This window comes from Lolium rigidum, chromosome 7, assembly GCF_022539505.1.
Source record: "Lolium rigidum isolate FL_2022 chromosome 7, APGP_CSIRO_Lrig_0.1, whole genome shotgun sequence".
In the NCBI taxonomy this organism is placed as follows: Eukaryota; Viridiplantae; Streptophyta; class Magnoliopsida; order Poales; family Poaceae; genus Lolium; species Lolium rigidum.
Genome location: NC_061514.1, coordinates 236051836 through 236076508, shown reverse-complemented (window position 1 = coordinate 236076508; position 24673 = coordinate 236051836). Strand labels below are relative to the sequence as shown.

The 24673-nt window shown below is 42.5% G+C and overlaps 1 protein-coding gene across 2 annotated transcripts; it reads right to left on the bottom strand.

Moving 5' to 3' along the window:
* Positions 1 to 1371: 1371 nt before the first annotated feature.
* Positions 1372 to 12316, bottom strand: LOC124670668 (protein VASCULAR ASSOCIATED DEATH 1, chloroplastic). Of its 2 annotated transcripts, XM_047207139.1 has the most exons (18): positions 12146 to 12316; positions 11962 to 12024; positions 11261 to 11311; positions 10429 to 10494; positions 9506 to 9601; positions 9333 to 9434; positions 9135 to 9232; positions 8859 to 9022; positions 8718 to 8758; positions 8556 to 8643; positions 8388 to 8474; positions 8215 to 8269; positions 4961 to 5027; positions 4184 to 4280; positions 2536 to 2597; positions 2406 to 2448; positions 2003 to 2271; positions 1372 to 1906 (listed from the first exon to the last, which is right to left on the bottom strand). In XM_047207139.1, the coding sequence occupies exons 1-18, from the start codon at positions 12308 to 12310 to the stop codon at positions 1670 to 1672; spliced, it is 1851 nt and encodes a 616-aa protein (XP_047063095.1). In that variant the 5' UTR covers positions 12311 to 12316; the 3' UTR covers positions 1372 to 1669. The 2 variants fall into 2 exon arrangements, with proteins under 2 accessions (XP_047063095.1, XP_047063096.1); XM_047207140.1 differs by lacking the exons at positions 1372 to 1906; positions 2003 to 2271; positions 2406 to 2448; positions 2536 to 2597 and adding an exon at positions 2604 to 2854.
* Positions 12317 to 24673: the final 12357 nt, after the last annotated feature.

Below are 24673 nucleotides of genomic sequence, written 5' to 3'. Positions count from 1 at the left end.
TTCTTTTCCTCACCCTATTTCAAGGCCGGTAAGCTTTTGCAAGATTTGCAGCTAAGGCACGAGTAGACATAACACAACTAGGGAGAGTAGGTGTATTTGGAGTTGATCACGTACGAAGGCCCTGGCATTGGCTCTTACAAGTGTTCCAAATTGTGGTAAAATCATTGAAAAATATATATTTCTTACTAAGGATTCAACATTAGATAATCCTTTTTTTTTTTTGAGAGCAACCACATATTTCATTAATCAAACACCAAGTTACATGAAGCAACACATGTGGAAACTAAAAAACAAATCGGGATAAAATAATTATCCTGAATTTGCAGATAAAATCCTAAAAGATCGAGAAATACAAAACGATCCCTAGGGTTTCCTGCAACCACTGTAGCCAGCGGCCGCCGTCCAATTCCAACGCCACTGAGACGAACGCAAGAAGAGACGCCGAGCCTCCACCTTTGCAAGATCCAAAAAAAACACCATCGCCAACGAGGTTTTGTGAGTCGATGAACAGGCCTACTGCAAGAAGCGAGGCACATGTCGCTGTGGCACGTCGACCGGGGGACGTCCCCGTGCTTTCTTGGACCAAGATACGCCGCCTCCCATCGACAAAGTCGGAGAAGAATAGCATAACCACCACCTCCGGACCATCATCTTCGCTCCAGAAGAACCACCTCGCCCCGGCCCCCTGCGCCGCCGTGGACAACGACAAACGCGAGTGACACACGTCGAGAAACAGATCTCGCCAGATCTGAAGAACGACGAGAAGACCAAGCTGCCGACCTGAAAGATCGACAAGCACACGTTGCCAACAACTCCGAGACGCCGCCGTGAAGGTCGCCGCCGGTGTGGGAGTGGAGTTGTGGCAGATTTATTTGCCCGGGCGCCGCTCCCACCACCCCAACGACGCACCATAGGAGACAAAAACAAACCCTAACTACTAGATTAGAACGGAGGAACGAGGTTCCCCCTTCCTCATGCCGCCGCCAGAGCGGCAAGCAGAGGAAGAGGAAAAACCAGGCCCAACGCCCTGGCCGGAGATTGGGAAATTGGATCGCCGACGCCGCATCGTGAGAGCGGACGGGGAAAAACGGTTCGGTTCGGTTGACCTACACGACTAAGTGGGACTACTTTTCCTCACCCCCCCCCCCCCCCCCCCCACCCCCCATTAGATAATCCTTCTTCTGCCACAATGCCACATGATTCTTGTGCAACATTTCAAGTTATATAGTAAGTCTATTTTTCCATATGTGTATTGCATGATCGCACATCACAGTTTGTCAGGTGTAACTTGAGAACCCCTCCTCAAACAAATGTGAATCTGCAATCTCCATGGACTATATTATCAGCGACTTTGCTTGCTTCTCAAGTCACTTCTCAAGTCATCAGAAAATAAATATTCTTCTGCACCAATGTTCGTTGAGGCACACCACCAACGTGCTGTGCCGTCTTATAAATACACCACCCGGCCACACTGGGGCGCAGTCCAGATATGTACATATCATCAATGCTATACCAGGATTTCGCCTTAAGGCAACGTTCCTACAACAACCCTCACCCTGTACTCATGTAACTGTACGTTCACTAACACACAACAGATCACAAAGCTCTCGGTTGCAGGCAACCAACTACGTCCATATTCACCTTGACCTAACAGTAATTGTATTTGCGGTCATGAGCGACTCCTCAACCTCTCCAATCTTTCGATGTGAGACTTGAGCCACGCAAACTCATGGCGCATCTTCTCCATGTGCGCCTCCGCCATCTGCATCTCCTCGCTTAGCAAGCTGACTCGCTTCTGCACCCACTCCATGCTATCCTTGCTATAAGAAGCAAAGCTGCTCGCAGAGGCCTCAGGACTGACCATCAGAACCTTCGGGGATCTAGTGAGTACAACTATGATTGTTACCTGCAATAAAATACAGTGTCAGGAAACAGCTCTCTGCCAAAAAAAGGGAGCATTCCCCATGATAAGATGAGTGCAACCAAAAGCCATAATACTTGCCTGCATCAAGATAATGATGGCCACCAGAAACACTGCTAAAACAGGACCATATTGACTCGATCTCATATATGAGACGATCGAACCCCACAATTCCTGTGAAGTTGAACCTCTTTCTATGCTTTGATGATGACGTTCAATAGGAGGAACCAGGGTACTTAAACCAGAATCTTGTGGTGCAGAAGCCATGTATGTGACTGTATTTTCCGTAGGATTTTCAATATTCAAAGTAGGCTCTGTTTGAACATCGGTGTTGGTCGAGGTGGAGGCTCCTGCGAGAAATGAAATCGTTCAAATGTGTGAGAATCACACATATTTGCTGCAGACGAGGACGTCGTTTGGATCAAGCAAGTCGAAACCACAGCAAAAGCATCCACAAGTGATAGTGTAAATTCCATGCACAAACCTTTCAAGCGAGAGCTGCTATCCTGCTTCAAAATATCATGGCCCTAAAAATGCGATGGGAAGGATTATTTACAATTTGGAATATAAATAGAATCTGCAGTTATATGGTCTTGGGATTAGAAGAGACGTACAAGCTTGATCCAGAGACCGAAAACTTCGCGACATTCATCCTTTGTTGATTGCTCTATTTTCCCTATAATTTGAAGACAAAGAGTATAAGAAGCAGTAGTACCTCGGGTTTTGACTAAGGAAATGATCTCTTAGGAGTAAGAATAAGCTAATCACACTGCAGAGGCAAGAAATATATCTTAGAAACCATTCCATAGAAAGTAAAAGATGTAGTTAGACACTAAATTTGATCCACCCTGAGGCATAGCCTAGTGTGGGTTTCCAATCTTGATGATGGAAAACCCTTCACCAACCAGAACACCGGTAAATTGTCTTGGGTTCCTGCTAATGCAAAGGTGTGTAAGCTTTTTTTTCTAGTGGTACCAATGTTTCAAACATGAGATGATCATGGTTGGTTATAGGGCCAGGAAAAAATATGCAGTTCAGTTCAACGCCTGGTTACAAACTCTATAGACCACTGTTTTTAATCTATTTTAGCCTTTTATAACTCTGAATATTTAGGATTTGTACATAACTTTGCCCTTCATTACCATAATAAGCTGCAGTACGAACTTTTCCTACAGTTTTGCTGTAACAGAAAATGGTTCAAAACTAAAACATCTGTGCAGAGAAGTCTATATAGCAAAGGAACGCCTTGGTTTCACTTGCACTGGTAACATGATTATCCACTAAATCTGGAGACATCAGGGAATTCATCTCAAGAATATACCAGAGCGAAGTGTTCCATAAGATGCTAGGTGCTAATGAGTGGCAGAACGGCACCTAGCACCTAACCGCCTATTAACCAGAACCAGGTGAGACTAGGCCGACAGCTAGGCAGGTTAGGCGGGCACCTTTTAGAACACTGTCTAAGAGTCAACTACCCACCTCACTTTATTCAATGGAACTACAGAAACAGCACTTATGTCCAGCAACTGCAGTCAAAAGGCAAGGGCAAACACATCCCATAATATTGCATCCCATAATGAGTACCAAAAATACATTCAGGATTTAGAAAAAAGAAGAAAGTTCAAACATCTCCAGTAGAGAACTGATTAACATTGTGCTCACGCTCCTCACCTTCAAGAGTGGATTCTTACCACCATGCTTAATTAAGTTGTGCTATTTATTATATTTGGTGAAACTGAGTATATTTAGTCAACTTTGGTGATTTAAAAACTACACCAGGAAAGTCCTACTGCCTAGAGCTGGCGCCCGTGGGCTCAGGGTCGTCCTGCCATCGACCTGGGATGTGCACTAATTTCCTTGTACTAATTCTGCATTATGCCTCTTAGGAGGTTTGTAACCAAAACTTTTATCTTTTCAATGAACTGAAACAGAAAAGTCCTTTGTGATTTCTCGAGAAAGTCCTGCTGCCTATTTTAGGAGAAGAAAACTACACCCGAAAAGTGGACCAAGGTACAACCCTATATGTTAAAACACAGCCTCTGCAAATAAAAGTATAAAACACTCAAGAGTTTATTTGGTCTGACGCTTATCAGCATATAAGCCTCTGCAAATAAAACACTCAAGATTGGGCCAAGCAATCAGCAGGTAGTTAGCTTAAATTCTAAGTTGATATCCCCTTTCACTGAGAAACTGGCCAGTGGTAATATCAAGTTAACTGTTTGAAAGCACTAGAGCATTCAAGACCGAATGGATGTATCTTACCCCTAAATATGGTTCTCTTTGAGAACGCAACATTAATATATATCCTGAGGCAGCAACTGTTCTCATCTAGGCTATCTTGTTCAACATCCCAGATTCCCTGTGAGAAAAATAGGTCAACAATAATTACCATGCAGTACCCAAAATGAAAGCAACACAATAGCATAGCTAAGCACACCATTTCAAATTTCCTACAACGACATATATCTATGTGTCTGTACGTAGAGAGAATGTTAGCATCCATAACATTCTGTATTTCTAAAATGAACACGTATATGCCCCTTGGCTGACATGTCATAGACAGGGGCATATAAGAGCTAAACCCTTTCCTATAAAAATAAAATTTTATACCAAAAAATACAGATATTTCGTTTATAACAACATTAAGAGCTTTAGAAGAAAATTGGAAATTTCAAAAATATCATATTTCATTGACCAGAAAATCTTGAATTGATGTTCATGGAGGTGCTCGTTTTTAACTAGTTTCATATAGGGGCGGACTAGATTACAGGAACATAGTGAGCAGCACATGCCATGATGAGAAATAGTATTAATGTTTAAAAATAGATCAAAGTAAGTTCAATAATGTTTAAAAATAGAAAGCAATCTGCATTAAGAGAGATCATGTGCATTAACTCCAAATGAAGTTCAGATAGAGGTGTGAATCATATTTGTCGTGTTGTTATCCAGTGTACAATGTAATCCAGTGTAATGACAAATATTTTACTGGGAAAAGTGACTCCAAGCTAGATGAGCCAGCATTGTAATTGGTTTCCTGACCTCAACAATGAAATGATCCCCATATGGTGCATCACCAATTTCCTGAGATGTCTGAATCACGACATGGCTGTGGACAAGTAAACAAGAAAAAATAAACATCAGGAAGTCCAGCATAAATCATTTATTAAGGGACAACATAAAAACTATTTAGCGCATAACACAAAAAAACAGCTTACTTAACTGCCCTATGATATCGTGTTCGCTTTTTTAGGGGTAAACTTAACCCTGTGATCTTCAAATAATGGATCACTTTTGCCCCGAAAGCCAGTTTGAAAAGGGTTTTGCCACTTGTGGCATCACATGGGTGTTAACAATGTTAGTATATACTTTGTCATGTATAAGCCATGTATTTTCCCAGTTGTATAAGGGGATTTCTACATATTTACAACCTGTAAAGGCGGTATGTGCATATATATCGTCTATGGCCTCATGGAAAGACAAGTTGCAGATTTGCTGGCTTGGTATCGAAGCCCAAGTGTTGTTTTTTCACTGCAGGCGCAACTTGTAATCTCCGTCACATAGAGATCGGTCTTGATTTTGGTTTTCTGATCGATTTCCCCGTGATTCTCCCCTCAATTTCTCCCCACCATGCCATCAGTTTGCTTTCTCTGCTCGATCTGCTGAGTACCTCCACCGCCGTTGCCCGACACTTCCAGGTAGCCCTCGCCACTCCACTCCATTTGATGGCCGTTCCCTGCTCCTCCTATCGACGACATCCATGTACCCAACAGAGCTCTATGACCTTGCTGGCTCCTGCACGCCGCTTGTCACTCCCTTGCTAGGAGAAGCGACAAGGAGCACTTGCCGGTAGCCGCTGTCACCCTAGGTATGCACTCAGGATTCCGGCCACCACTTGCTGGTTCCGCTGTCAGCAACCAGGACCATAAACTTATTTTCTCGCTCTGATGCCCCATGTGGGGGAAAATCTCCAGCACCGCCTAGTACCGGCAGCGCCCTCCTACGCTGATGCCCACGAAGAGAGGGATCACCAGGTTTTCTGCTGCTCTGCTCGGTGCTCATGGCCTCAGTTCGGGTGACCAAGATCCAAAGAAAAAAGTACAATGTCATCTTTGGGCTTTGTTACCACCCTTTGCTGTCTGTTGATTTTTTTACGGCATTAAATAAACCAACTCTGCTGCCCATATGTGCATTCACATGTGTGGTCTTCGTCTTTGAGACGTCCTCTCTGGTGAGGTCTCCAGCCCACCACTCCCGGTTGCCCTTGAGGAGCCTTTGCCTACTTTTTATATATGTTCCTTATATGTTTCTCTGTCTCTTCAACAACTTGGGCGGACAAAGAGAATAACGAGAGGTATCTGGAGGGAGGAAAGATGTTGAAGCTTGATGATGTCACATCATCATCCATGTGTACTTTGATGTGGCAAAACAGGTTATGCGGATCATCCGATTGTTTACACTATTGGTCCAAGCAATAATCAATTGGTAATGGAACAACAGGGAACATCAGTGGCAAAATAGGGGCTTAAGCGGATGAACATGATATTTGATAACCATCCATGGTATCTCAACGGCTAGGAAAAATCAAACTCAGGTCTTAATTAGTTGGTAATAAAACAACAGGGAGGTAAGAAGGCCTGATATGTTAGTGTACATCTTCCGGGACGAAATGTGCTACAAGAACAAAGAGTGTGCTAAACTCAACAAGAAAGAAGAATAAGTTATAGGTAGCATAATCATTTTAAGATGGAAACAACAATGGGGCATGGGCACTAGCAAACTCAATTATCAAATTAGAGTACGTATATTACAATAGACTGCAAATGGTATGAGTAAGCTAACATTCAATCCCAAATAATCAATCAGATCAAAACCCAATTTATTCTGGTACAAAGACAGTTCTAGTTCAGGTCATTTTAGGAACCACCAACAGCAAGTTCACACAAAACACACACACACACACAAAATAATATCTAATATCGCATCTGACTTTTGACTTCGTAACCATAAATAACTAGTAGCTAAGTACCCCTTTGCCATGAAAGATCATGTATTAGATTCAGTCTGCTAAAAAGTCAATCTTTTTATCAATATGTATGGACACTTCGATACAAATATTTGTTGTCTTCCTTTACCTCTTCTCCCAACCATATATGTATTTTTTCCCATCCTCAATGTCAGAAAAGGCAAATGCTATTCACCCATGACCCTGCTTCAAACTCCTCCATGATTAGGCACCATCACACATGGCATGCAGCAATCTCACTTTGCCTTGTAGTAAGATATTTCTCCTTCATAGTCAGTCACCAGATGCCCTTGCATCTGTCGGCACCACCGACTTGACTTGTCATGCATGGGGATGGCCATTGCTATATCAAGTCCTCCCTTTTATCTCGTCCTTCTACATAACCTCTTCGGTGAGGTTTCCTCTCTTGGGCACGCTTCTGCATCGCCAGGGACTCCACCTTGCAACCATATCTACTCCAGTTAGGTCCCCTCCTACAGCTCCACCTCAATCGTCCATGCCGCATTACGTTGAATATAGAGAAACCGAGAAAGAGGTTTACATTTTGAAACTGGGCATGAGCTCCTACAGTTTCCACCAAGTTACCTCTCGAAGACTGTTGTATTCTCCGCTTTCTTCCTAACCATGCATCTCAATCTTTCACCATGTTATTCCTCTGTTTTCCTTGTCTCAAGCTCTTCTCATTATCCCCGTATGATCTTGGTTCTACCACTATCCCGCTGTCCTTCGTCCCTCGATCTCAACTTGTCTTCAACTCTAGTGCGACAGAACGAGAATTAATTCGATACTCCCTTCGTTCCTAATTCTAAAGAGTATTTTTTTTTCACAAAATCCAATTTCTAAGATGTATGTATTGCTTCTCTAGTCTTGGGAGTTCTGATTGTACCCCTCCAGAAATAATCCTAGGTTGTTGCCTTTGTTACATGCACGCAGGAATTACGGCTCCCCTCCACTCATTTCCTTTTGTATCTTGGAAGAAAAAAGATGGGGCACAGGGACGATTTTAGCTGCAGGAGGTCTTGCTGGATGCATGATAAGGAAGAAATGTGATGGGCCCACGACTGGAAGGTTCATTAACAAAATCCCCATAATTGGCTCTAAACACCGATCTAACCAGGGGTAGCGAGTCAGGGTGAAAGGAGTGTTGTGGCATTTTCTGTGATTAGTTAGATGTGAAACCACCAGGCATTCACCAACTCCATATAATAGTAAAAGATCACAGAACAGCATTGTTTGACTACCTACAAAAGAATACTAGCATTAAACTGACCTGTTCTTGTATATACGAAGCTTCTGAACCTCCTGACATGACCCAAATTTTGCACCTAAACACAATTTAGAGGAATTAAAATAGATGATACAATAACATAATGCAATTAAGGCACACATTGACACATGAAATGCCAATTATTATATCCATCAGGCAAGTGGTTCTAGACATACCAAGATATATTTTAATTGGGTGCAAGAATGAGACATCTCTTACAATTCCTCCTTGCTCGTCCAATCGCCATTTGGAACAACTGAATTCTGCAGGTCATCTTAGGTCTCAGTAGAATATATTACCGATTAAAGGCGTTAACTGGAAACGGAAAATTAATTGGTATTAACCTTTGTCACCACACTTTTTGTGGAGATCATCCAAAAAGCCAAGGGCACCATCAGAGAATAACAGATCAAAGAGAACTTCCACAGGCACCTGTTATTAGAATGTTAGTAGGGTGATTTTACGTTAATACTTATAGCAGTATAAATAAGTGAAATCTTGCAAACCTGAAACTTAGACTCCGCGATCAAAGTATAGGATTCGGGTACTGGGGAGAAAATGTGGATAAGCAAAATACTTAAGTAATAAAAAACTATCAAAAGAGTTAATAGTATCAAGAAACAAAGATAAGGGAAATTCAAACAAACCATTAGGAGCATTGTCATCAAATGGCTCCAAGCTGAATGGGTTAAGTGATGCAGCGATCTCTTCAGTTCCATCCTCTGGCACTTCTAAAAACCTTTTAGAAGTATTGATGTCTGAATCGCCACTATCAGTATTACCGCTCATGACAGCTGTAGGACTGGAAGACCTACAATCCAGATAAACTCAACTGAGTATTCACAGATATCATAAAGGAAAAAAGTTAACTTGATGGTGCTAAACCAAGAAGCAAGTCATTCTAGTTCAGCCTGTAAATAAACCTGTTCAATGGCGACGAATCCTCATCCTGTTTAGATTCTTTTCCTTCATCCAACAAAACATAGCCATTTTCGTCACTGCTGCTTGCTGACTTTGCATCCTATGGTGCAGTACAAGAGCAAGTACAGGTAACCTGTTAGAAATGAACTTCTTTGTAACTTGTTAGCACAAAATAAATTGATAGAAACAAGTTCACTAACCTGACGTTCACTGAGCAATCTAGCATCACTGACATGTTGTTCCCAACCATCTACTATGACACGATATGCATCATCGCGTGCCAAGAAAGATCCAAAAAAATGCTGCAAGTAATCATACTTGAGTGCGTGACATCTAAAATACACTAGAAACTGAGGCAGTGATATATCCTTACCCTCTTTGCACCAGCGACAATTTCTATGGCATTAGGAAAAATAGCAGCTGTTTTTGCTTTACGAACATCAGTGACTTCCTGCAAAGCTATAGTTTTCTGGATAGAAAACAATATCAGAGTACTGCAGTCCATAAGTATTTTAACAGTATGAACAATAAATAGGTTCATCAAAAATTATTATATGCAACTATAAGATACTTAATGAGCACCAGTATAAGAATGTAACTTTTGAACATCAAGTGACAAATTCAAATTGACTACTCGTCATTGAACAGTGGTAATGTAACAAAAGGCTAACTTTATCAGTATGTAATACGGTAAATATGCGATTAAATAGTAACTTAGTTGGACAAAACACCCGCAAGTTTCCAGTCCAATTTTATGTATCTGTTTCAGCTGTTCAAAATTGGGTTGATCGTAGAAAGCGAAAAAAAGCTTTATATTTAATACAATGACCACAGAGAAGATGGGAAGTAGTAGATGAAGCTACCACGAACTCAGGCTTAACAAATATTAACAGAGTTGATTCCTATGCGATCTCCAAGATTCTAACTGTTTTAGCTTACAACAAAACAAAATACACTGCAGAAGATAAATCAGTGCAGAACAAAGATCAAATGCTGTTTATGATGGCACACTGAAATATAAAATTTCTAGGCGCGGTTATAGACTAATATAGTAATATAGACGAAATGGCTCCCAATTCTCAAGAAAATCCTTTGAGGGTGATGTTTCTTTATATGAGTTAGTGCAAGAAAATGTGTCAAATGATACAAGCAACTATGACCGATGGCATCTGCCAAGTTCCTTTACACTTTGGCAATATTCGCGAAGTACATAAATTGATGGATTATCTACTGCTAGCATTGAATTAAGCAACCAAAAAATAGTACACATGATGGGACTGCCTTCAGGTCAATTACCTTTGTTTCGTATCCGAAAATGTTAGAGTAGAAGCATATATGGTGTAGAAATAAATACATGTGACCCTGTAAAATAATGTATATTTATTAAAATCAGAAAATCCTGAACACGGCTGAAACTAAATATTTTTTTCCTAGGAAAATGAAACAGCTAAACTAACAATACAATTTTACCATCTGCAGTTGACAATTAGCCCAGGGAATCTTGAGGAAAGCATTAGCTATAGTACTAGGCACTAGATTGCCGGGTAATGTGGTTTTGCTATGACGAAATGAACGAACAATTGTAAGACAGAAAAGGTGGAAACTGGTGTTAGCACCTTTAACACAATGCCATATATGCCTTTCTTAGCTGTTGGGAAGCCTCTTAATAATTAATCAATCCAAAGCATTTGTTTTAAACAAGCTCACTGTCAACTCTCTCATTTAATTGAGGGAATACAGTTGTCATACTAACAAGAGAAAAGAAAATCCTCACAAGTCAAAATTTCGATGAATTTTTATGTATGTCCATGCATATATACATTTATATACCAATGGAACAAGATTGAATTGAGTTGTGTTGGTCTTTACATGTCTTAAATCAATATAAGCAAATTCAAACAAAGATAAATCTAGACCAACATAGTTGACGCAGTGCAAGTTGTAAAACTTATATCTAGTCCAACTCTAAATTTCTAATATAGTTGATAGATCATATGGTAGACCTTGAATTCACTCTAAATGCAAGCAAATGTTCATGGGAGTAGCACATTATATATTGTCGAATTTAAGAGAGGCGTAGGTGAGACATAGTAAAAAAAACACAGGAATGAAGTGAAAAACAAAGTACCTGAAGAAGAATATTTTCTTGGAGCGCGCAGTTAAAATCTTGCACAAGGACCTGCAATACATCAATACCGAGTTAAATTGGGCGGAAAAATTACGCGAGGTCACTTGTGACTATGAAAGGGTGACATCGAAAGCATAGTTACCAAAATGGATATTCAGTTCAAGAAGATATTAGAAAATTCTACCCCACGGCCAACCATAAACAGTAGACTAACTAGCTGAATTACTCTATGATCAAAAGATGAACTTGGCATGTTATTGCGGTAAGACGTGTTGGACTGACAATTTGTTTCCCCAACAGTATGCAAAACCCATTTATCAGACAGTCCCTCGATCAATCAATTGTCAAATGTAAGGTCGTGAAACCAGAAACTGGCTACTGATTCAGGCAAAATCCACGAGCAACAGCGAGTGAGCCACAATTATGGCAAGCTGCCTCGAATCCATCAATGACTGAACCATCAGCACCAATGCACATTCTACTGATGATTGGTGCCCCAAATCCCTAATGAGAGCCCAGATTCATTGTCGAATTAGCAATGATGTGGTTTTATCTGTGGGGAACAAATAGTCATGAATCGAATAAAATCCCCTCGACCCCAGCCCGGCCAGCTGCGCACGCAATTTCTTTAAGAAGGGGCGCATCGCAATCCCAAGCCAACAATTCAGATCGAACAGAGGAAAAAAGCGAGCGCGAATTACCTCGTCCGACGGAAGCCGGAACATAAGCCTGTACTCCTCGCTCTTGATGGCGAGCATCGGGCTCTGCGGGATCAAACCGCACCGCATTAGAAAAAAACGGAGCAAAAGAAAAAAAGCTTCCCCAGAAGGGGGGCAAAGCAGTAAGATTCCGACAAGCTCCAATCCCGAAGCAAGCGCCACCCACCGAGACATCGCCGTCCCCGGAGCGCGCGGATAGCGGGGACGACACGGCGTACGCGTCCACGCCGCCGGGCGGCGCCGACGCCAGGCGCCGCGGCGGGGAGGCCGGCGAGGGCGCGGTGGTGTCGGTGAGGGCGCGGCTCGGGGAGGCCACGGTCGGGGACGCCATGTCGGCGACGGCGCCGCGTGCTCCGGGGGGCGGAGGGTGGCCTCGACGTCCGCGGCGCGGTGGCCGGCGGCGAGACGGCGAGCGGAGCGGATGAGGTGGTGGGGAGGGGAGGCGAAAGGTAGGTGAAGTGGGGAGAAGGAGTATAGAGAGAGGAAGGAGGGTTTGAATAATAAAAGCGACGGGAGGCGCGGTGCAAATGGCGACGGTGACGTGTTCCGGCCTTCTTCGCGTCGGGTTGGCCGACTTGCAGCGGTGGTGGGCTCGGCACCCGGAAGGAGAAGGGGGAAGGAGACGGACCCAAACAAGGAAAGAAAGGTTAAAGATAAAAATAAAAAGGACTGCCATAAGAATCACATGATCTCAAGCTATGCATACATGATACCATGATACAACTCCTCACAATTCCAATTTATAAGTTTTTAAAAAGATTTCAAAAGTTATTGTTAGTGTCCACAGGATGCATAGAATTTTATTAAGAACCAAAAATTAAAGGTAGGCAGAGAGCAATGGAGAAGATAAATGGAAAAGGATTATGTTCTTTCGAAGGTTACGTTGTTAGCAACCTCTGGTATCTCTGCCGTAGGATCGATCGCTCGCGCCTCCAACCGTCCAGGTGAGGTGGGCCCTCCAACCGCCTCGCAAAAGTACAAAGTGAAAAAGGTAGGCTTATCTGCTTAGTTCGGCCAGTTGTCTCCAATCTGTCTTTACCTATCTCATATTCTCATGTCGTCACGCCTGAGCACCACCTCGCACAGCATTAGCTCCTCTTCGGTGGCGCCCCTTCGGCCACTCCACTGCCCTCGTTCCTCTTCTCCTCTGTCGCCGCCTCCGTTCCTCTCCAGCTTCATTGTCGCCTAGATGACCTCCACGAATGCGCCCGTAGCTCCTTTGTCGGCGCGCCCGTGGCGGATAGCTCCTCCGACGGCAGGGTCCGCGCCTAACCTGCTCCTATCTTCGACGTGTGCTCGCGCCTGGTTCCCCATCCCAATCGACCTAGGATCGTGTGCACCCGGTGAGAGGCTCCCAAGCACCATGGCCTCTAAAGACAACTCTGACCTCCATCTTCGTGAGATGTTCTCCACCTGCCGCGCACGCCGGAGATGTACCAATCGCCATGGATGGGGTACCCCACCTTAAGTTTATCCTTTATTTTAGGAAGTCACTACGAATCCATGCGAGCGGTGTTGCAAACTATGAGCAACGGTGCTACAAATGGTCAATGGCGTTGTTGTAAACTATCAGTGGCGGTGCTGGAGAAGGTTAGTGGCGGTGCTGCAAACAGTCACCGACGGTGACCAACAGTAAGAAGTAAGTGACGGTGATGCCGGCCAGAGTTGGGATGATGTCGGCATGAGTAGTTGACGATGCTACAATAGTATAAAATTTTGGATGTAAATATTATGCGGCTTTGCTACTTTCGTACAATATTTTGGCTACAAAGTCTCCGGTGAGGTCGGTTTAGCTTCAATAGCACAAATTTTTTGTTACCAGGTCTCTAGCGGAGTCTCCGGTGAGGCCTGTTTTGCTTCAATAGCACAAAGTTTTCGCTACCTGGTCTCTGGCCATGTCTCCAGCCAGCTGGTCTTTTCAACTTTATTTCTAGGGAACCGTTCTTTTGCTTCAGTGAGGCAAAAGCGGAGGGGTTTTGCTGCGACGAAGCAAATCCAGGATTTTGGCATAAACTGAACACGTGTCACGCTTTGGACTAGGAGGCCGGGGGAAAATATCCTCCGAAGAATTGCTAGCACTACCCAAGATAAATCCAACCTGAATGATGTCGAAAAATGACAACCGCAAATGACACTATTCATATATCAATTTTTTCTCCATGTGTATTTAAATCTGGTTTTAAAAATTTAAGGGATTGCAATTACACATCTTGTGAACACTCTCGAAAAAATTCAAAAAATTTAAACCCTTGTAAATTAAAATTTTAAGAGATGGTATCAATGTATCATGTGATATTGTCCCCTGTATAATGGATGTAAAACGTGGAGGAAAGTACATTAAACAAAAACGGTGTGCAATTGTGGACCTTTGCCGAGCATTGTGTACGTTGTGCTGTCAATGTATACTATAGCCAACAAAGGCGGCTGTTTATTTCGTGAGATGAGAAGAAAATGTTGTTTAGTTACAAGTTGCTTTCTTAGAAAAAAAAAAGATGAAGGTCAAGCCTCTTTGTATATACTGGCGAGCTGATCTCGCTATCGATCCAAAAGTATAAATAACTCCCAACTTATAGTCTACGTTTGGTACTAGCGGCCAGCACCAGCAGACAAGGGGAAATCATCTATTCCACTTGCAACGGAGAAGATATGAAAGACTTATCTCGTCGATTCTCCATAGGAAAATCGACACTTATCTCGCATTTGCAACAGATTTGTTTGTCTTTCTCCGAAAACTAAGGTCTCTCTAGTCTCCGCTCTACTGTATGCATTCTCCATCCAGCGGTCAGTGACAGCTAATTAGTAGCACTTGGAGAACCAAGGAAACAATTATGGGAGAGAGATCGAGATCGCGGGCACGCTACGACGGGGCTTGTGAGTCTCCTTGGGCCGTCGTGGCAGGAGGGATAACACCAAGCGTGTCGGTTTGGCAAGGAAACCCGACGACGCACGGACCGGCGGCGGGGCCCCGGTGGCACGTCGACGCGTCGGCGCGACGGCGACGTCCGGCTTAACGCGAGAAGTTCGGCACGTTGCTGAGGGCATGTACATTGGTTCAGACGGATGGTGTCTGTAGTACTAGTCCATGTCATCTATAGACAATACTATAGACAATGTATACAATAGTCTGTCTGTAAGTTGTCTATTTTTAGCCATAGCTATATGTGTCTATAAATTATAGACACCCTTCATACAACAATAAAAATGGTGTCTGTAAGCTGTCTGTAAGAAGTCTAGAGGCTGTCTGGAACTTTACAGACAGCCTCCTTCTCTCTCCTCATTCTCTTTCCTCCACATCACCAAAATCACCTATAACTACCTCTTACAGACAGCTGACTCATCACCATTGTACATGCCCTGATGGTGGCTCCCGCTTTTTACGCTGCATTGTGGGCCAACAAACGAACTATTGGATCAGGTGCTTTCGACAAGTTAATTAAATGGTTGCGTTCCATGTTTTAAAAAAATGATAAAAGAAAATGTACGGAGTGAAACAAATTTGATGTCCAAAAACCTACTCCTTGTATTCATATTAGTTTGGTACATATCTAGAACTAAAAATACATCCATATTATTAGTTGCTGCTAATATGAATCATAGAGTACTAATTTTTAGGGTCCTAAGATGAAAAGCAGTGTTGCAAAAATAATTGGACGGCCTCAAATTTTGGTATCTTGTACTACATATTTCGGTGCCCCAAAACAAAACACAGCCACACGCACGCCCAAGTCCTACATGGAAATTTAATCCGGGTGACCACAACCACCCTGTCCTCTTCCTTGGTCGTAACAGCCTTGGATCGCTCCGCCCCGCTCCTCCGTCATCCCGACCTAGATCGCTCTTTCTGCAACTCTAGATGGCCACCCCTACCCTCCACTAAGGTGAATTGGGATTCCCCGTCAAGCCTCTAGCCCGCCACCACCCTCTGATGGTCATTGATGGGACCACGCCATCTTTGGGGCTCGATCTAGTAGCCTGGCGGGTGTCGCACGGCCTGCTCGCGACTGGCATGGCCGCTTTGACCTCCCGCACGCAGGCGAGCGGTCGGTTGCTACTTGATGAACTATTTGTGTAAGAATTCATGAAGTATTTGTGTGTCATGTAAGAGTTAAGCATTATTTGTGTTTTATTAGTTTAAGATTCATTTGAGATGAGTTTCATATTGTTTGTTTCAGACATGTTTGTAATCGTGGAGAAGAGAGCCATGTTTGAGTGCCTTAAGGTGCCCTAAAACAGTTTTTAGGTGCCCTAATTCACTCTGTTTGTTGCTCTTAGCTCCATGGGAGATAGCCCAATGGTCTCTCACTCTCTCACACACACACACCGGCATTCGCATGAGGGGTTGATTTCAAGCAAGGGTCACGAGCTTGGTATGTGCACAAGGGCTAGCGCTTGTATGTTTCCAGCAACCAATAAATAACCAGGCCACCCAAACATCTGAATTGGAGTCATCTGAATACCAATTCATAATTCCAAAGATGAATACTGACATCCAAATGGACAAGGATTTGGTGCACATGGGCACCAGTGCTCCCTCCACTTTTAGCTTTTTGAAAATTTTAAAACCTGACACTTCTATGTTTTCAAAAATTATGGCGTTAAATATGTGGATAGATATGTTCATGAGACGTATATGCAAAAAAGTCCCGGTAAAAAATACTATAAATTTTGTGAAATACAAAATAAACTATCTATATATTTGACAAAAGAATACACTATCGTAATACTATTTTACTACCATTTATTATCAGAAATTTAACTTTTTATATTGTTTAAAATACACAGTATTTTTAACGGGATTTTTTTGCATACACCCCACCCGTATATATCTATCTATATATTTTAACGTCATGGTTTTTTGAGACTTAGAGACATGAGATTTTAAAGTTTTCAAAAGTCTGAAAGAGAGAAGAGCACCGGTGCTCATGTGTTAAAGACGCTTTCTGCATCCAAACACCAATCCATGATTCCAAATCCATAGACGAATAACAACGTCTAAACGCAGTCACAAACAATCAAACAAGGAATTAACCACAGCCTCTGGCTCGCGGAAGGTTTCGGTTTTTCTTTTGTAGATCTTAGCAGTGTCTTATTTAGAATGGTGAGGCGACGACTACATCCTGACACTACTAAAAAAACAACTATAGACAGGTGGCTGACTCGTGGAGCACGTAAAGGATTGTGCGCGTAAATGGTTGTGCGCCCGTGTGTATACTCGTGGCACAACATAAACCGGTGTGCCATGGCTGCTAACTTGCTGATGGGGCACCTTGATAAATGGTGCACCACATGTATTCTTGGGCCAAGTTTGCAGGGTTGGGCCCCTTACCGGTGGCGCACCAGAATGGGGGTGTGCCACATGTAAGTGAGGGGTCGGGACTATAGGATTGGATCCACCATACCCGTGTGATACGTTGCAAACGTATCTATAATTTTTGATGCTCCATACTTGTTTTACATTAATTTCTATATGTTTTGTTTACGCTTCGTGGTATTTTATACATTTTCTGAAACTAACCTATTAATAAGATGCCACAGTGCTAGTTCCTGTTTTCTGTTGTTTTTTATTTCAGAAAAGTTGTACAGAAAATATTCTCGAAATTGGACGAAACAAAAGCCAAACCTCCTATTTCTCCCGACCCGAAGACGGAGTCCAAAGAAGAGAAGGAGAAGTGCTGGGAGGTGGCCACACCATGCCTAGGCGCGACCTCGCCCTTCCGCCTATATATTGCCTTCCGACGCGAAAACCCTAAATGAACCAGCCTCCATCCACGAAAATTTTCGTAGCTCCATCGCCATCGAAGACAAGTTTTGGGGGGACACAAGTCTCTGTTCGGGCACCCTGTCGAGTGATGACCCAAAATTATAAGGGATCGCAACAGTCTTCGAGGGAAGTAAAACCCAAATTTATTGATACAACATAAGGGGAGCCAAAGAATATTTATAAGCTTTAACAAATGAGTTGTCAATTCACCTGCACCTGAAAATAGACTTGCTCGTAACAGTTTATCAGTAGTAACAGCTTTATAGCAGTGGTAGTAGTGAAGTAACAGCAGTAGCGAAATAAAAATAGCAGTAGCGATGATTGCAGTAGACAACATGATTAAAATACTGTAGGCACGGGGATGGATGAACGGGCGTTGCATGAATGAGAGAGTCCATATAATAGCAAGACATAGGCATTGCAAGTAATAATGATATAAACATCCTAGCATGATATAACCATAGGTTTGTGTTCCTGTTTAGTCGTGCGTGTTCGCAATGAGAAACTTGCACGACATATTTTGTCCTACCAGCCCGTTGCAGCGGGGCCTCTAGGGAAACTACTGGTAATTAATGTACTCCTTTTAATAGAGTACCATAGCAAAGCATTAACACTCCATGAACACACGTGATCCTCACATCATAGTCATCCCCTCCGGTTATCCCATTTATTGTCACTTTGGAGCCTCGGGTTCCGGACAACAATATGTGTATACAACTTGCAGATATGATCAAAAATAATAATTATCATCATGATTCAATAACATGTTCAGATCTGAGATCATGGCACTCGGGTCCAAAGTGACATGCATTAAGCACAACAAGTTGCAACAATGTCAAAAATACTAACAACGGATACTAGGCACTATGCCAATAACAATCTTATAGCTATTACATGACCAATCTCATCCAATCCCTACCATCCCCTACAGCCTACAGCGGTGAATTACTCACACATGGATGGGGGAATAATGGATGGTTGATGGAGAGGCGTCAGTGATGGCGATGGCGATGATCTCCTCCAAATCCCTGTCCCGGCAGGGTGCCAGAACGGAGTTTCTGGTCCCCGGATTGGGGTTTCTGGTGGTGGCGGAGCGCCGAAACTCTTTCTGGAATAACGTCGAACCCCCCTCAGTTTTCAGGTCAGGAGGCTTATATAGTGCGAAGGAGAGATCGAGGAGGTGGCCGAGGCGGCCAGACCACCCCTTGGCGCGGCCAAGGCCTGCCCGGCGCCAAGGGTAGGTGTGGGCCCCTCGTGTCCCCCTCCGTCTCGTCTTCTGGCTCCGAGAGTCTTCAGGTGAAATATGGGTTTTTCTATATTTTACGGGAATTTTTCTGAAAGTTGGATTTCTGCACAAAAACGAAACACCGGAGCAATTCTGTTGAAAATAGCGTTAGTCCGTGTTAGTTGTATTCAAAACACACAAGATAGAGAGCAAACAACAGCAAAAATGTTTGGGAAAGTAGATAAGTTTTAGACGTATCAACTCCCCCCAAGCTTAGCTTATTGTTTGTCCTCAAGCAATTCAATGACAATTGTGTGCGATAAAAGAAACTTTCACGAACCTGTTTGCTTCATATGATGTATATATTCTCACTACATGATCAAATGCTCAGGCAATTCATAATAAGAAGCATGCAACTAAAATAATCAATAGTTATGCAAGTCATGAAAGGATACCAACACAATAAGAAGAAACATGAAACATAAGTATTTGCAGGATTGCAATATATGATATGATAAAGTGGTATCTCGTTTGCCCTATTTGTGGAGCAAAACATAAATGTCGAGGCACCTCTGAAGTTCAATAGAAGACTAGAAGTAAAAATATCGAAAGATTCAAGCATCACAGTTATACCACAATTAATCTTATTCCAGGACAAGCACATTAAACTAAGAATGATAGTTATGCTTTCAAGAAAATGCTCGAAGAATGGATGGTGACTCAACATAAAAGTATAAGATTGGCCCTGCATAGAGGGAAGTAAGATTGCTCATTTGCTAGAGCTTTTCATTTTAAATGCAATAGGAGTGTTGAAAATATATTTTTTGAGAAGCACAACTCATGTCAACGGTAGTGATAAATAATATGGCTCATGCATAAAACTTCCTATAAGCTTGGTTGCCTCGTGAATAATATACTAATAGTGCTCATACCTTGTCCTAATTAGATTGGATTTTCATGGATTTTCATCGCATACATATGTTTCAACCAGGTGTCACAAAGGGGCACCTTCTTCCCTCTTGTACAAAGATCCTAGGAGATGAAACTCATTTGATTTCTCAATTTTGATGAATCTCAACTTTTTGGACATCTATACCAGGAAAACAAGGACAACAGATATTTTGGATGTCCAGCTAAAACTTCTACCATGTGAACATGGCTTTAGTTGGCGGCCCAATGTTCCTCTCTAACAATATACATTCTCCAATCTTTGCAACGCATGGTAAATCCCCCTTACTTCAAACGAGATGTGCATGCATAGTAATTCACACGATATTCAACAAGGGCATATTGATGGTGTTCCCCATGACATCATGGTTATCATACAACAAGCAACTTATAAGAACTAATAATGCATAAGTAACATAATCCTTACCACAATGGTTTTTTGGACTAATTTCACATGAGCTATAAATTACACAAAACAAGTGATAATTTTTTAAAGGTTTAAAGGTAGCACACAAGCAATTCACTTTGGAGTGGCAGCGAAATACCACATATAGGTATGTATGGTGAACACAATTGGCACTTTGGTTTCTATTGGTTGGATGCACGAGTAGATCTCAGAGCAAACAAAGGCTAGCAACAGACTAGGAAGCGACAATCGAGAAAGCAGTAGCTGTCATAATCATGTTTGCGAGAGATAAAATTAACGGAAGCATAAAAGTAATACAAGAACTCCGAAGCAAGAAAAATCATCGAGGCTTAAATGATTTTTGTTTTAGTCTTATGCATGCTTGAGCATGTGCCAAGTCGATTCAAATGAAGCATTCATAGGAGGATACCACAATGTCATATTGTTATATGAATAGAGCAATGCAAGCAAACATCTATATGACATGTTACCTAATATTAGTAAATTGGAACTAATCATGAGAGAGCATAAACTACTGATACGTCCCAAACGTATCTATAATTTCTTATGTTCCATGCTAGTTTTATGATAATACTCACATGTTTTATACACACTTTACATCATTTATACGCATTTTCCGGCACTAACCTATTAACGAGATGCCGAAGCGCCGGTTCTCGTTTTGTGCTGTTTTTGGTTTCAGTAAATCCTACACAGGAAATATTCTCGGAATTGGACGAAACGAATGCCCAGTGGTCTTATTTTTCCACGGAGCTTCCAGAAGACCGAAGGAGATACGAAGTGGGGCCACGAGGTGGCGACACCACAAGGCGGCGCGGCCAAGGAGGGGCCCGCGCCGCCCTATGGTGTGGGCCCCTCGTGCGCACCCTGACTCTGCCCTTCTGCCTACTTATACTTTCCGTCGCGAAAACCCTATTACCGAGAACCACGATACGGAAAAATTTCCAGAGACGCCGCTGATGGCGTGTATTTCACACGTTCGTTGGGCAACCCCAAGAGGAAGGTATGATGCGCACAGCAGCAAGTTTTCCCTCAGAAAGAAACCAAGGTTTATCGAACCAGGAGGAGCCAAGAAGCACGTTGAAGGTTGATGGCGGCGGGATGTAGTGCGGCGCAACACCGGAGATTCCGGCGCCAACGTGGAACCCGCACAACACAACCAAGCTACTTTGCCCCAACAAAACAGTGAGGTTGTCAATCTCACCGGCTTGCTCGTAACAAAGGATTAACCGTATTGTGTGGAAGATGATTGTTTGCAGAGAAAACAAGTAGAAACAAGTATTGCAAGCAGATTGTATTTCAAGTAAAGAGAATTGGACCGGGGTCCACAGCTCACTAGAGGTGTCTCTCCCATAAGACGAACAAGCATGTTGGGTGAACAAATTACGATTGGGCAATTGACAAATAAAGAGAGCATGACCATGCACATACATATCATGATGAGTATAGTGAGATTTAATTGGGCATTACGACAAAGTACATAGACCGCCATCCAACCGCATCTATGCCTAAAAAGTCCACCTTCAGGTTATCATCCGAACCCCTCCAGTATTAAGTTGCAAAGCAACGAGACAATTGCATTAAGTATGGTGCGTAATGTAATCAACAACTACATCCTTAGACATAGCATCAATGTTTTATCCCTAGTGGCAACAAGCACAACACAACCTTAGAACTTTCTCATCACTGTCTCAGGTGTCAATGCGAGCATGAACCCACTATCGAGCATAAGTACTCCCTCTTGGAGTTAAAAGTAAAAACTTGGCCGAGCCTCTACTAGAAACGGAGAGCATGCAAGATCATAAACAACACATAAGCATAACTTTGATAATCAACATAACAAGTATTCTCTATTCATCGGATCCCAACAAACGCAACATATAGAATTACATATAGATGATCTTGATCATGATAGGCAGCTCACAAGATCCGACAATGATAGCACAATGGGGAGAAGACAACCATCTAGCTACTGCTATGGACCCATAGTCCAGGGGTAGACTACTCACTCATCACTCCGGAGGCGACCATGGCGGTGTAGAGTCCTCCGGGAGATGATTCCCCTCTCCGGCAGGGTGCCGGAGGCGATCTCCAGGATCCCCCGAGATGGGATCGGCGGCGACGGCGTCTCGCAATGTTTTCCGTATCGTGGCTCTCGGTATCGGGGGTTTCGTCACGGAGGCTTTAAGTAGGCGGAAGGGCAAGTCGAGAGGCGGCACGGGGGCCCACACCACGGGCCGCGCGGCCAAGGGGGCCGCGCCGCCCTAGGGTTTGGCTCCCCGTGGCCCCTCTTCGTCTCGTCTTCGGTCTTCCGGAAGCTTCGTGAGAAAATAGGCCTCCGGGCTTTTATTTCGTCCAATTCCGAGAATATTTCTTTACTAGGATTTCGAAACCAAAAACAGCAGAAAACAACGAATCGGCACTTCGGCATCTTGTTAATAGGTTAGTTCCGTAAAATGCACGAATATGACATAAAGTGTGCATAAAACATGTAGATAACATCAATAATGTGGCATGGAACACAAGAAATTATCGATACGTTGGAGACGTATCAGCATCCCCAAGCTTAGTTCTCGCTCGTCCCGAGCAGGTAAAACGATAACAAAGATAATTTCTGGAGTGACATGCCATCATAAACTTGATCATACTATTTGTAAAGCATATGTAGAGAATGCAGCGATCAAAACAATGGTGATGACATGAGTAAACAAGTGAATCATAAAGCAAAGACTTTTCATGAATAGCACTTTAAGACAAGCATCAATAAATCTTGCATAAGAGTTAACTCATAAAGCAATAATTCAAAGTAAAGGTATTGAAGCAACACAAAAGAAGATTAAGTTTCAGCGGTTGCTTTCAACTTGTAACATGTATATCTCATGGATATTGTCAACATAGAGTAATATAATAAGTGCAATAAGCAAGTATGTAGGAATCAATGCACAGTTCACACAAGTGTTTGCTTCTTGAGGTGGAGAGAAATAGGTGAACTGACTCAACATTGAAAGTAAAAGAATGGTCCTCATAGAGGAAAAGCATCGATTGCTATATTTGTGCTAGAGCTTTGATTTTGAAAACATGAAACAATTTTGTCAACGGTAGTAATAAAGCATATGCATCATGTAAATTATATCTTATAAGTTGCAAGCCTCATGCATAGTGTACTAATAGTGCTCGCACCTTGTCCTAATTAGCTTGGACTACCTGGATTATCACCGCAATACATATGCTTTAACCAAGTTTCACAAAGGGGTACCTCTATGCCGCCTGTACAAAGGTCTAAGGAGAAAGCTCGCATTTGGATTTCTCGCTTTTGATTATTCTCAACTTAGACATCCATACCGGGACAACATAGACAACGAGATAATGGACTCCTCTTTTAATGCTTTAAGCATTTGACAACAATTAATTCTTTTCTCATTAGAGATTTGAGGATAATTGTCCAAAACTGAAACTTCCACCATGAATCATGGCTTTAGTTAGCGGCCCAATGTTCTTCTCTCACAATATGCATGCTCAAACCATTCAACTCAGTGTAGATCGCCCTTACTTCCGACAAGACGAACATGCATAGCAACTCACATGAAATTCAACAATGAGTTGATGGCGTTCCCCGATAAACATGGTTATCGCACAACAAGCAACTTAATAAGAGATAAAGTGCATAATTACATATTCAATACCACAATAGTTTTTAAGCTATTTGTCCCATGAGCTATATATTGCAAAGGTGAATGATGGAGTTTTAAAGGTAGCACTCAAGCAATTTACTTTGGAATGGCGGGAAAATACCATGTAGTATAGGTAGGTATGGTGGACACAAATGGCATGGTGGTTGGCTCAAGTATTTTGGATGCATGAGAAGTATTCCCTCTCGATACAAGGTTTAGGCTAGCAAGGCTATTTGAAACAAACACAAGGATGAACGGTACAGCAAAACTCACATAAAAGACATATTGAAAACATTATAAGACTCTACACCGTCTTCCTTGTTGTTCAAACTCAATACTAGAAATTATCTAGACCTTAGAGAAACCAAATATGCAAACCAAATTTTAGCATGCTCTATGTATTTCTTCATTAATGGGTGCAAAGCATATGATGCAAGAGCTTAAACATGAGCACAACAATTGCCAAGTATCACATTACCCAAAACATTTATAGCAATTACTACATGTATCATTTTCCAATTCCAACCATATAACAATTTAACGAAGGAGAAACTTCGCCATGAATACTATGAGTAGAAACCAAGGACATATTTGTCCATATGCCACAGCGGAGTGTGTATCTCTCCCATAAAGTGAATGCTAGGATCCATTTTATTCAAACA